General features: G+C 40.6%; 1 protein-coding gene across 3 annotated transcripts in view; it reads left to right on the top strand.

Moving 5' to 3' along the window:
• The first annotated feature begins 68 nt into the window (after positions 1–68).
• The window catches only part of CDK5RAP1 (CDK5 regulatory subunit associated protein 1), a 65,275-nt gene continuing 51,280 nt past the window's right edge, over positions 69–14,063 (top strand). The window contains exons 1-10 of one of the 3 annotated variants that reach the window (XM_010811446.4): positions 69–158; positions 2,525–2,659; positions 3,232–3,562; positions 5,128–5,231; positions 5,731–5,765; positions 6,788–6,888; positions 8,994–9,204; positions 10,731–10,851; positions 12,220–12,450; positions 13,502–13,599. In XM_010811446.4, coding sequence (XP_010809748.1) covers positions 3,253–3,562; positions 5,128–5,231; positions 5,731–5,765; positions 6,788–6,888; positions 8,994–9,204; positions 10,731–10,851; positions 12,220–12,450; positions 13,502–13,599 — 1,211 coding nt within the window. In that variant the 5' untranslated portion in view covers positions 69–158; positions 2,525–2,659; positions 3,232–3,252. The remainder of the gene's footprint in view (positions 159–2,524; positions 2,660–3,231; positions 3,563–5,127; positions 5,232–5,730; positions 5,766–6,787; positions 6,889–8,993; positions 9,205–10,730; positions 10,852–12,219; positions 12,451–13,501; positions 13,600–14,063) is intronic. The other 2 variants (NM_001075646.1, XM_010811445.4) reach the window with 2 other exon arrangements.

Below are 14,063 nucleotides of genomic sequence, written 5' to 3'. Positions count from 1 at the left end.
GTAGACGACGCACTTCTGCCGGACGGAACACTCTGGACCGAAATTGCGGCGGAACGGAAGTTGCGTGTATGCGCGCGCAGCCGCAGACGGACGAGCCGGGAGCTTGCTGATCAAGAGGACAATCCGCGGCTGGAAGCTGGGTTGTTGGGCTGCGGAAGGTGAGCGGCGTGCGTATAAGGTGGCCTGCGCCCTCGGCTGTGGCCCATGATTGGGGCTAGAGGGACCACGGTGCCCCGGGAATGCGCAGTGTCCAAGGGGAGAATGGGGCGGTGGTTATGGCGCGGATCCTAGAGTCAGACTCTGAGTATTCTCACCCTAGCTTCGCTGCCTATTCGTTTGTGACCTTGGACAAGTCACCTCTCTTCCCCTTGAACCTTAGCTTTGTCACCTGTGAAAAAGTGGGGGTGATAGAACCTGCCTCACATTTGCTGTGAAGATCGAATACGGTAATCCGTGGAAAGCGCCTAGCACCGCCTATCACGTTGTAATCACCCAGTAAAAGGTTTGGGATGCTTGATTGTTAGCTTATGTTGACAAGAGGCTATCGAAATCGTCGACATCGTTTTTGTCAACTACAAATTAATGTAGCGCCGCACAGAGGCGCCTACATTGTGCTATGTAAGCATTTTATTTGTATCACCACATTGCATCCTCACAAAAGACATGGAGATAGATGCTGTAATAGGTACTATTATTCCCATTTACATATGAGGAAATGGAAGGTCCCAAAACTTTGATTCCAGGTGCCCGAAGTTACCTGGTGAAGCAGTTGGGTCAGACGCTTACTCTTAAGACCTTAATCACAATGTTCTGTATCCGCCATCAGGGAAGTGGCCTTGCTGCAGTCCATGGTATCTCAAAGAGTCAGACACTGAAAAACAACAACAATATCACCAACAAAGGAGGTGTGGGCAGCAAAAGGTGTGGTTACTGAAGACTTACTGTATGCAAAGTTAGGTTTTGATACCATTAATTCTCAACAGAGTGGAATTGGTGACTCAGATAGGTATTTGACTTGCCCAGGGTCACACAAGTAAGGGGCAGAAACAGGTAACTTTAAAGCTCACACTGAAAGTCTGCTGTTCTCTGTCACTTGAAAGTAGGTTGGCATTGCTCCTAAGTGCTGGTAGCATGTACATTAGGTGATCAGATTGGAGAATTAACAAGCCCCATCTGTCTCATTTTACATGTACAGCACCTGCCATGTTACTAGAATGGGAGATACCAAGGATGTAGAAATGAATGAGATTTGTTTCCTGCTTTCAGGGACCTCTGGCTTATAAGGGATAAGCAGCAATTAACAGCAAGGTGTGATGAGTCTTGTGATAGTGAGAAGTGTTTGGGAACCCAGAGGAGGACCTCTAGACTTTGGCTGTGATGGCCTGAAAAGGCGTCCAAGAGGAAGTAAACTAAAAGTAGTGTAGGAGTTGATTAAGTCAGTCGAGATAAGATGTAACATCCAGAGAAGACAGCACGTGTAAAAGCTTAGAAGCTAGTGAAGATCAGGCACCCACTGTTTCTCACTCTTTCTCGAAATACTGTGTGCATTACAAATATGTACCTGAATTTTCATGCTTTCTTTCCTACACGGATCTGTGGATGGCCTACTGTATCTAGTATAGCACTTTACTTCCCTGCTTTTGTCATTCAACCTCGCTTTCTAACAGTTGCATCTTATTCCATTGTATGGATGTGGTATGACTTATATAACAGTCCCCTGTTGATGACGTTTAGATCTTTTCCACTTCTTTGCTGTTAGAAACACTGCTGCATCAAGTATCCTTAGGCATAGGTTATTTTGTATACGCAAGAGTCTATCTGTAGGATAAATACCTAGGAATGGAACTGCTTGGTCAAAGGTTTGTGTGTGTGTTTTCTTAATTTTTACTGGAATATAGTTGATTTACAATGTTGTGTTAGTTTCAGGTATAGAGCAAAGTGAATCAGTTATACATGTACATATATGCTCTCTTTTTAAATTTCTTTTCCCATATAGATCATTACAGAGTATTGAGTGGAGTTCCCTGTGCTATACAGTAGGTCCTTATTAATTATCTAGGAATTGTTATGTTTGTGATTTTGATGGAACGTGGCAAAATGGTCACTGTAAAGGTTGTGCCATCTTCTATGCCTCCCAGCCATGTGTGAGAGGGTCTGGGTGGGAAGTTTGAAGGCAGTAATGTGAAACTCTTGGAGGGTAGAAGGAATCACTGATCAGGCCTATGGTGCCCCCATGTCAGATACTTTCCTTTTGAAGGAAGACAGGAAGATGCTAAGTAGTTTTCACAGTGTGGGGAGGCAGTGTATCAGGGTGGTTAGGGGCACAGTCTTTGTAGTAATTGTCGTTGTTCAGTGGCATTTATGTCAGACTCTTTGCGACCACACGGACTACAGCATGCCAGGCCTCCCTGTCCCTCACCAGCTCCTGGAGTTTGCCCAAGTTCATGTTCATTGGATTGGTGGTGCCATCCAGCCATCTCATCCTCTGACACCCTTTTCTCCTTCTTCCCTTGGTCCTTCCCAGCATCAGAGACTTTTTGCAATGAGTTGTCTGTTCTCATCAGATGACCAAAATACTGGAGCTTCAGCTTCAGCTTTATGTTAATTCAGACCTTTATTTGGATCCCCACCCTGCTGCTTATTGGCTGTGGGAGCTTAGGTAAGTCCTTCACCCTCTCTGTGTCTATTTCCTCCTCTCTGAATGGGGATAATAATAGTGTCTGTTGCCTGTGTTACTCAAGATTGCTGTAAGGATTTAAAGAATTAATCACTTCAAGTCCTTGGAACTGTTCCTGGCTCAAGGTGCTACTTTGTTATTTTGTCAAGGCTTCTCATTTCATCTCTGTCACTCCTCTTAATTTTTATTAGAATATAGTTGATTTACAATGTTGTGTTAGTTTCAGGTATAGAGCAAAGTGAATCAGTTATACATGTACATATATGCTCTCTTTTTAAAATTCTTTTCCCATATAGATCATTACAGAGTATTGAGTGAGTCTATTTTTGAAAATAGACCGCCTGAATTTGCATCTCATCTCTAGCACTTTTTATGATATTTGTCAAGTTGCTTCAGTTTTTCCACCTTTAAAATATTATTAAGAGGACAGTATTATTAAGAGTATGTTCTTGGGTTTTTATGAGATTAAATGTATTAATATGTGTCAAATGCTTAGAGCAGTGCCCTGTGAATAGTGCTCAATAATTTTAGTGATGTCTGTCATCCTCTTGCAGACTGTGGGCTCCTTCAGTGCCATGCATCCTTTTCAGTGTGTTCTCCGAGCCCGGAGGTGTCTGAGGCGGGGGCCCTTGGCCTCTGTGTCCTGGCTGCTGCTCAGGACCTGCAGGGCACACAGCAGTGTCCCCAGCTCTGCATGTCCCAGTCCACAGAGGCAGCAGGAGGATGGAGTTTGGAAGGATTTCAGCTCCAGGCTGGCCACTGGACCGACTTTTCAGGATTTTTTAAGAAGTGCTTCAGTTCCTCCAGAGCAACCGTCCTCTTCAGAAGTGGAGGACCCACCCCCGTATCTCACCGTGGATGAACTTTTAGGGAGGCAGAGAAGAGGTTGGTTTAACTTTACTTCTCTTTGGACTTCCTGCTTTACTCCCTTTCAGTGCTCATGGCCTGATTCTTAACCGATCTTTTATAGACCTGGCTTTGGAGTTAACGGGGTTAACTCAGTAGAAGGTTGGGTTAACAGAGTAGAAAGGCTGCTAAGTTATGGAATCATCAGCCTCTACCAAGCAGCAATAATATAAAGAAACTTAACAGTTCTGATACACGCAAATTGCTGGTGGAAGTCCTGGGGAGTCCTCTCTTTGGTTACCTTTGGAAACCCTGCAATCTCTGTTCTGAGTTTTAGATCATCCTAAGTTACAAGGCAGGTTTTGCAATTGGTACTATAGAAAATCATTATGCTTATGCAGAGGTTTTCTTAGAAAACATAATGCACTCAGTTAAAATGTGTTAAAATTTGAAAAGACATCAAGAGACAACCAGACCTCTCCCCTTTTGCACTGTTTCAAAAAAAAGCTTCCGTTTATAACTCTTAATGATTTGGTTGCATTCATATGGTGCAAATTATTTGTAATATGCTATTTTCATTTAATATTCCTCCAAATACCAGTCTTCATAATTAAATTAAAAAGTTGTTGCAAAATACCACATGCTGTACCATGATGTTTTCCAATTGTTGGGACATTGGGTTGTTTCACAAATTTTTCTATTATAAATAACACGATTAAAAGTGCTTTTGTATGTATACACACACAGATACACATATTCACACGTATAGAGATAGTTTTGCTTCTTCAAAATTTTTTTTCTAGAGTAAATGTCTAGGCATTGAATTGGTAAATCGAGGAGCCTGTATACCTCACGACTTCTCAGATTTTTGTAGTCCTTTAAAATTTGTTATTCCCTTCTGTCTCTCGCTGACATAAGTTTGGTGTTTTCTCTTTTTAGACAAAGAAAGGAAGCCAAGGAATGTTTAGAAAATTTCCTGATTGTTTATTTTTTAAAAAATTACTGCTATTTTCTATTGGTTTTCATGTGATTGTCCTTCAGCTCTTAGCTCCATTTAGAATTTATTTGGGTTTGTGGATTAAGTGTGTTGGTGGGATAGGGATTGATAGAGGGATTTAGTTTGAAAGGGTTTGCTTGGGTGTGAAATTGATGTTCTTAAAACTTTGTGCAGATGTGTTTTATGTCATGTTAGCCATACTTACTTTCCTTTGATATGTTTGGAGTTACTTTAGGAAGTTGCCTCATTTTTATTTTGTGGCTTTATTGACCCTCTAGCCACAGCTGTTATCTCTAGAGGCTAGAGAACCTCATTCTGTATAACTATATTTCCTGAGTCTTAGGAGCATGTTTTCCCCACTTTTAAATGATCTGACTTATAGTTGGTGTGTGTATATAATGAAGTATTTCTTTTGTTCTGAAAGGCTTCATTATTAATAGTTTGGGGGTACATCTGGCAATTAATGGTATCTCTGAATTGAGGCATCAGGGGACTTAAGCGACTAACCAGGTGCCTCAGGTGTTTCTGGGGTGTTTGGGGAGGCAACCTTTTGAGACATGTGGTCCCTTTTTGTCTTCTTACCTGTGGAATTGCCCTCTCGTTGCAGTCTACCTTGAGACCTATGGCTGCCAGATGAATGTGAACGACACAGAGATAGCCTGGTCCATCTTACAGAAGAGTGGCTACCTGCGGACCAGTAACCTTCAGGAGGTATACACATTTCCCTCTTTCCCTGTTTCCTGGGCCTGGGCGAGATTCTGCATTTGTGCTGGTTCTTAGGTGGAGTTTCAGGAACAGGCTGTGGCCTTGTGAGAATGAGTTCCTTTGAGGGAAGTGAGGAGTATGGGACTGAGGTGTACTTCTGTTGCAGTTATTTTTGAAACTTTTATGGTGGTGCTCACCTCAGGCAAGGAACTAGGTTGAAAATGGGCTGCGAGGAGAAGGCAAATGGGGAGTTAGTGTTTAATGCCTATTGGTTTTAGTTGGGGAAGGTGAAATAGTTCTGGAGGTTGATGGTAGTGATGGTTGAACAACAGTGTGAGTGTACATAATGCTACTGAACTGTATACTTAAAAATGGTTAAAATGGTGAATTTTATGTTATGTGTGTTTCACCATAATCTGGGGGAAAATAATGGACTGTGGGCAGTGATTCTACAAGGCTGATTTTAAAGATCATAATTTTCCTTTTTTCCTTGCTCTCTACCCAGGCTGATGTGATTCTCCTCGTCACATGTTCGATCAGGTGGGAATTTATTCTTTACCTAGAGAGTGAATAAATTTTGTGTAAAATGCCAGAGCCAGCAGTGCCAGGGTGACCCAACCCGTGGAGATGAGGCAGCAGGTTTGCAGTTTTCCAAGTAAATATAGTACTGATAGAATGTCAGCATTTGCTGAGCATATACCTTGCGTCAGGTCCTGTGCTGAGCACTGTATGTGCACTGACTGATTCTCATGACAACCCTCTGAGGTAGGTGCTGTTATTGAACTCATTTTATCGATGAGGAAACCGAGAGTGTGCTGAGTCGCCCAACATTTCCTGGGGTTTTTCTTGCACATGTTTATGCTGTACCTCACATCATAAGGGCTAGGTCCAGTCAGTGGCTAGGGACAGAGTTCTTCTGACAGAGATGGGTGGCATCCATCACAAGTGAACATACCCTGCTTATTACTTTGTTCCTGTGTACATGGCATGTTAGTGTTGTTTCCTCAGCTGGCTGTATTATCAGTCAATCCAGCATTTTTGTTCTGAGGGTCTTGCAGGACATTGAACTAGGCGCTTTGGGAGATTCAGAAATGAACCTTTCCTCCATGGAGCCCGACTTTACGGAACTTAGTCTGATATGGGAACTAAGACATACGCAAATAGCTCTAACATCTGGCAGAAAGCACTAGTTAAAAAAAACAGTAAAAAGGAGAAATTGCTGAGTACAGGGAAAAGAATAGTTAAAGTGATAGGAGAACAAACTCTCCAACCAAGGAGAGTTCGGGAAGTCTTTGTGAAATAGGTTGTTTTTAAGTTTGGCTTAAAGGCTCGTCAGGATTTGCAGATGTGTAGGGAGGACTCATCTTAGGAATGGATTTGGCTGCACTGTTTGTGAAATGTTAGCTCCTGACCAGGGATCAAACCTGTGCCCTCGGCAGTGAAAGCTTGGAGTCCTGGCCCCTGGACCACCAGGGAATTCCCATTCCCCCCGTTGTCATGCTGTTTTAGGTTGCTCTGTAGTTGATTTTCAGGTTCAGGTCTACCTTTTTTGATCTTTGTAGGGAGAAGGCTGAACAGACCATCTGGAATCGTTTACATCAACTCAAATCCCTGAAGTCCAAACGTCTCCGCTCCCGAGTGCCTCTGAGGATTGGGATTCTAGGTATCTGGTAATTTGCAGGTTTTGTGAGCTTTTTGAGACTTGGGCACTGTGTAGCTTCATACGCTAGAGTTTCCCTTAGATGCTAGATTCTCAGTCTTATACATCCCATTCAGCCCTTGTACTTAATGTCAGAAGCTATAGAATTAAATGAGATGAAGCTCATAAAAGGGCTTTTCTTAGTGCCTGGAAAATAACAGGTACTCAGCAAGTGATCTGTCCTTCCTAGTCTAATGTGGCTTGTGGTAGCACAGAGTAATGGATAGGAGAGAGTTTGGAGTCTGAAGGGACAGTTTGAATTTATCAGGTAGATCTCTTTCATCTTGACTCCTAAAACATGCCCAAGTGAAGATCCAGCTATGCACTGACCAATATGATAGCCACTAGTCACATGTGGTCATTTAAATTTAATTACACTTAAATAATATTAAAAATGCATTTCTTCAGTCTCACTAGCCACATATTGACTGCTTATTAGTCACACTTGACTAGTAGCTGCCAGTTTGAACAGCATAGATAAAGCACATTTCCTTCATCTTTAGACAGTTCTATTGGGCAGCTCTGATCTAGAGAGCTGGGAGGCATATTTCAAAAATAAATATTCGGTACCTTTGTGGTCCCAGAATTTAGTCAATGTATTTAACCTTAAAAATAGATTGTGTCCATTGTGGAATAGTTAAGTCCTCTTGATGATGGATCAAAACAAAGGTTGGAGCTTATTCTTTTACACAGATTAATGTACTAAGTGAAGCAGAAAGATGGACGGATTAGCTAGGATGTTTTGTTCCATTTCAATTCCTTCATCATAGGACTTACATATATCTGTTTGGAGTGTTAGAAATCTCCAAAATAGTTTGTTTTTTAAATTGTAGTAAAGTATATGTAACATAAAAAGGTTTACCTTTTGAACCTCTTCCAGAGGCACAGTTAGTTCAGTGGTATACAGTATAGTCACATGGTTGTGCACACATTACCACCATCCCTTTCCAGAACTTTTTCTTCTTCCCAAGCTGAAACTCCATACCAATTAGGTAATGACTCTCCCGTTCCTCCCTCAGTTCAGTTGCTGGCAGCTGCCATTCTGCTCTCTGCCTTGATGAATTTTAGTGCTCTGGGTACTTCATAGAAATGGAATCATACGGTATTTTTGTAACTGGCTTAGCACAATGTCCTCAAAGTTCATCCAGGTGGTAGTATGTATCAGAATTTCCTTCCTTTTTAAGGCTGAGTAATATTCCATTGTATGTATGACATCTGTTTATGGACATAGGTTGCTTTCACTCTTTGGCTATTGTGAATGATGCTGCTATAAACATGATTATACAATCAAGAATTGTTCTTAAATGTTTTTAAAGGGTATTATTAAGAAAATGGACTTTCAAATTCTATTTTTTTACTAATGGCGATGGTTTTCTTGGTTATGGAAGATGCCAGCATAGATGATAACTCATTTTTTACAGGTTTTGATAAGTATTATGGGTGATAGGAGGAGTTCCCAGGTGGGTAAAGCACTCACCTACCAATGTAGGAGATACAAGAGGTGTGGGTTTGATCCCTGGGTTGGGAGGATTCCCTGAAGGAGGGCATCACAACCCACTCTAGTATTCTTGCCTGGAGAACCCCATGGACAGAGGAGCTTGGTGGGCTACAGTCCATGGAGTCACTGAGTTGAACACGACTGAGCGACTGAGCACACACGTACACATGGGCAACAAGAAAGAAAAAGAGTGTAAGGGCAGTTGTATATAGGTGAATTTTATTTAAAAAAATAAGTTTTGGACACAAAATAGTTTTTATTTATAGTACCAAGTAATTTTCAATTGAAAAAAGAGATGGTTCATGTCCAGAAATGTTTTTGGATGGTGGTTTAATTTTTGTCGGGCACGTAATTGAATTGCTGTAGAGCCCTTTTCCTGGTTTTCTTATATAGAAATACGCAGGTTCCAGAGGTATAGAGTGTTGGGCAAATTTAAGGAGTGATGCTAAATTCCTGGAGAAGTTTCTATGCTTTCACCTTTGATCCACCTGGAGAGAATGTGTACTGGAAAGAAGTTGTGAGACCAGATGAATTTGGGAACAGGTCTCAGCGTATTTGTTTTCCCTCCCAGGCTGCATGGCTGAGAGACTGAAGGAGGAGATCCTCAACAGGGAGAAAATGGTAGATATTTTGGCTGGCCCAGATGCCTACAGGGACCTTCCTCAATTGCTGGCTGTTGCTGAGTCAGGCCAGCAAGCTGCCAATGTGCTGCTGTCTCTGGATGAGACCTATGCTGACGTCATGCCAGTCCAGACGAGCCCCAGTGCTACCTCTGCCTTCGTGTGAGTCACTGACCAGGAGATGGGGAGTCAGCTTCTCTTTCCTTACTTTTAAAGTAACATCTTACCTTTATTACATTAAAAAATAATGCACATAGTAAAACTAAAGACAAAAAATGGTATAGTAAGACTCCTCAGAACTCTCATCCTCAGTCTTCTAGACTAACTCTGAGGCAGCCGTGTTTGCAGTTCCTTATATAATCCTTTCAGAAGTATTCTTTGCACATGCATTCATATATATTATATGGACTCTTTTCTACCCTCCCGTCTCTTACTTTTTCTACTTAAGAAAATGTTTTGGGCTTAACTGATCCTTTTGTCCATCCCTTAATCTTTTAACTTAAAAGATCTGATGACAAAATAGTTCATATTTGTTGAAGAATATGTGGAAAGATAGAAAAACATAGAGAAGTGAGTAAGAATTATTTACACGTTTTACCACCTAATGATAAACACTATTATCATTTTGGTGTATATCATTCTATTCTTTCCTCTGTGTTTGCGTGTGTATGCTTTGTATGTATTTATTCATAAAAATTGGCTCTTGATATACTTGGTTTTATACGTTTTCTTATTTAAAATGATGAACATTTGTTAGGAAATTTTTTGTAACAGATTGGCGAATAGGCTTATAGCCTGTTCTTGTAAATAAAGTTTTATTGTAATACAGTCATGCTCATTTGTTTACGTATTGCCTGTGACTGCTTTTGCCACTACAGTATTAGTATGGTTTATAAAACCTAAAATATTAACTATCTGGATTTTTTACAGAAAAAGTTTGCAACCTCTCATTTTAATGGCTATCCAATACTCTGTTGTTGGAATGCTTAATAAAAAAATTAATAGCTAATATTTATTCGAGTTCTTCAGTGAACATCTTCAATACATAGCTATCCATAATTGTTTCCCTAAGATAAGTTGAGGCTTTCATATATAGGACACAAATGAAAGAGAGTGATGTAGCTTAGATACTTGGCATTTGGATCAGGAATGAGTGAGAGATGCAGAACCTTACATTTTAAATCCAGGTCTCTACTCGTTATGTACTCTTTGGTAATATTTATTTTTTCTGATCTGGATTTAAGGAATTCAAAAATATGTAAATATGAACAGTAGAAAGTCCAAATGTGCAAGCTCTGTACCCCTCCTCCACTGCTGTGCTTCCCTGGGGTAACCACAGTACAGTTACAGTTTGGTTTACATCCTGTGATTATCAGATAATAATTTTTTTTTTGGCCATGTCATGTTTCTTGTGGGATCTCAGTTCCCTGAGCAGGGATTGAACCCAGGCCATGGCAGTGAAAGCCTGTAATCCTAACCACTAGGCCACCAGGGAACTCCCAACTAATAGTTTTTAAAGATAAAAATGTCTGCTTTGTTGCTTCTTAGATCTCAGATTGGTCCTGTGTGAGCATGTTGCCAAGAGAATTCAGAGCTAAAGGATAAATGCCAAGGGAGCTGTGACCTTCTCTTTGGGTTGGACCAGATCGTCCTGCTCCTTTACTGAGTTCTGGCGCTTTCCTCCCCAGGTCGATCATGCGAGGCTGTGACAACATGTGCAGCTACTGCATCGTTCCTTTCACACGTGGCCGGGAGAGGAGTCGGCCTGTTGCCTCCATTCTGGAGGAAGTGAGGAAGCTTTCTGAGCAGGTGAGAAGTCTTCCAGCCCTTCTGGCTGTGAGTGTGTTTGTTGGAGGATGAGGACAACTTTTCTGTAGTTTTACAGCCTGTGCTGTCTCTCAGCTGTACATGTTTAGAACCATACCTGACCAGAAAGAAATTCCTGGGTGTACATCTTGGGTTGCTGCCCACAAAGTTTAGGCAGATCCACAGAGAGGTTTCCTTAGGAGGGAGTACAGTAGAATGGAGAGAGCATGAATGAAGTGATTTTGAATTCGGGCTCCACCATTCTCTGGCTTGATGTGTGTGTAGAGAGAACAGATGTGTGAATGTGAATGATAAAGAAATGAGGCACAGTGTTAACAATTACTGAGTCTGGGCAAGTAGTTTATGGGAGTTTTTTATACCATCTCAGTTTTTCTGTAAGTTTGAAATTATGTCAAAATAAAATAATAAAAAATAGTCTTTATAGCCACCATTTTTCTTTTACTTTCTGAAATTTTACAGTGTAGATTTTCAAACACAGACAAGTTGAAAGATTAATAAACATGATTATTGACATTTTGTCGTATGTTTTTTATCTGCCTATCTCTGCAGATATATAAATATACTTTTTTCTGAACCATTTGAGAGTAAGTAGTAGTCATCAGGCCCTTTTGCCCTGCATCTGTCAGTATGCATCTTCTCAGAAGGAAGAATTTTTCCCTTCATAACCATAATACCATTATCATAAGTAGGAAACAGTTAACTAGTATATTCTAACATGTAGCCCATATTCAGAATATCTTAATTATCCAAAAATGTTTTATTACTGTTCTATTTTTAAGCCAAAATCCCATTAAGATTTATATAGTTTCATTTGATTGTATATAATATTTCTTCAATCTCTCTTAACCTAAAACAGTCCTTTCACTTTTTTGTTTTTTGTCTTAAACGATGCATTAGACATATCTCCATTTGTTTGTTTCCTCATGTTGTTATTTAAAATATTCCCCTGAATTGTGGTAAACTGAAAGTTAGGTGTAAAAGCTTGATTGGATTTAGACTAAATATTTTTGGCAACAATACTGCATAGATAATGATTATATAACATTCAAAGGACAGAATGGTATCATAATTTGATTTTTGGTGTTTTAAATTAGCTGTTATTTTTGAATATTGGGTTTGCATCCAGCTTTTTTGCTATTTTTAAAAATGCTTTGAAGATTTTTACATATGGTTTTATCCTGAAGTTCAGTTCTTTGGACATGATGCCCAAGATGAAATTATTGAGTTAAAGAGGGAGTATATTTATGGATGACTCTTGGCAGGTTTAGCTAATTTTAGTTGGAGATTTGGCATAACGCTGCCAAACAAGTTTTAAAATTGCTTCCAATATATTTATATTTTCTTTTTCAGGGGCTGAAAGAAGTGACACTCCTTGGTCAGAATGTTAATAGTTTTAGGGACAATTCAGAGGTCCAGTTCAACAATGCAGTGTCCACCAACCTCAGCCGTGGCTTTTCCACCAACTATAAAGCCAAGCAGGGAGGCCTTCGTTTTGCTCACCTTCTGGATCAGGTGTCCAGAATAGATCCCGAAATGAGGATTCGTTTCACCTCTCCCCACCCTAAGGACTTCCCTGATGAGGTGAGTATTGATAGTTTACTGTGCCAGATTGACATCAGTGTCCCTAAGAATGCCAAAGGTTGGAGCCAGTAGGGTGTGGCAGAGGCATCTGTCCTCAGAAGTCGGGGGATCCTGAGGTGTGTTACTGTATTGCCCTCTGAATCTACCCCCTTATGGAAAGATTTGAAGTCCACCAAGGTGGAGGAAGGTGTAGGATTGATAGTGAGGCCATCAGTGGACCGTGAGGGCTGTGCAGAGAGGTTTTATTACAAGATGGTATGGGGAGGGCAGGTAGGGAGGCAATGTGATGCAGCAGCAAACAGTTTAGACTTTGGCCTCAGACAGAGCTGAGTTCAGTCCTGGCTCTTCCACTGCTTTACCAGTTCAGTTCAGTTGCTCAGTCTTGTCCGAGTCTTTGCAGCCCCATGGACGGCAGCACGCCAGGCTTCCCTGTCTGTCACTAACTCTTTACCAGTAGAGATGACCTTTTCAACTTGTCATCTTCATTTGTAAAATAGTTAATAATCACTGCCTGCTTTGCATTGTTGGGAAAGTTTTTTGTTTTGGGGAAATGTCTGTCTTTTGGCCCCACCCCTACTTTTTCCCCTCTGAAATATTTGTCTTATTGAGTTGTGAACATTCTTTATGTACTCTTGGTAAGAATCATTTGTCAATACATTTTTTCAAGTATTTTCTCCTAGTTTTAGTTTCTTGATTGTATCTTTTAAAGGGGCTAATTAGTTTATAAGCTAGGTGAGACAAATGCTGCTTTTCCTTTCTGGTCTGTGTTGGCACTGTCCTTGTATAGCCTCGTGACCTGAATCTGACCTCTGCTTGCTTTCTTCACTCTTTAAAAGTAGTAAAAGTAGAGAGATACCATCAGGTGAAATGTCTGGGACAGACGGAACATGGCTTGAGCTAAAGTAAAGAATTTGGGTGGTTTATATATTTGGTTTTGTCAGCCTCTTAATTCTTAAAAATTAACCTTGGTGGAGAAACAGTGGGAGTGGTATTCCTTTCTGTGATTCTTTGGTGAGATTTTGATGACCTTTAATGTGTTATATTTGACCAGGTTCTGCAACTGATTCGTGAGAGGGACAACATCTGTAAACAGATCCACCTACCAGCCCAGAGTGGAAGCAGCCGTGTATTGGAGGCCATGCGGAGGGGGTCAGATTTGCTTGGGGAGGGGCGTTCCATACCAATCCATGTTTAAGGACCAAGCAATGTCTAAGAACCTAGGATAGTGTGTGGCACATGGTAGCTGATCAGTAAAGATTTATCACATGAGTAAACTGATGGACTTTATAACTTGCTTTGTTCATTCTATAAGTATAGACTGAGGATTGGATCACTCATTTGTTTAGCATGTGTCTCATTAAGCACCTACTGTGTGGCACACTGAGACTTTTAATCTTTATAGCTTCTGTGTGTTTACTTACTCTGGAAATAGTATAGCAAAGATAAGACTGAAAGGAGAAAGTGACAGATGACACTGTATAGAACTAGTGATTTACCTTATATTCCACTTATATTCCACATTGGCAAAGAATCTTAGAAATATTAAGTATTAATTTGTCTTCATTTCTTAGTTACATAAAAATAGCTATTTAAAATTACATTCTTGAATTAAA

This window comes from Bos taurus, chromosome 13 (genome assembly GCF_002263795.3).
Source record: "Bos taurus isolate L1 Dominette 01449 registration number 42190680 breed Hereford chromosome 13, ARS-UCD2.0, whole genome shotgun sequence".
Classification (NCBI taxonomy): domain Eukaryota; kingdom Metazoa; phylum Chordata; class Mammalia; order Artiodactyla; family Bovidae; genus Bos; species Bos taurus.
This window is presented reverse-complemented; position numbering and strand designations above follow the sequence as displayed.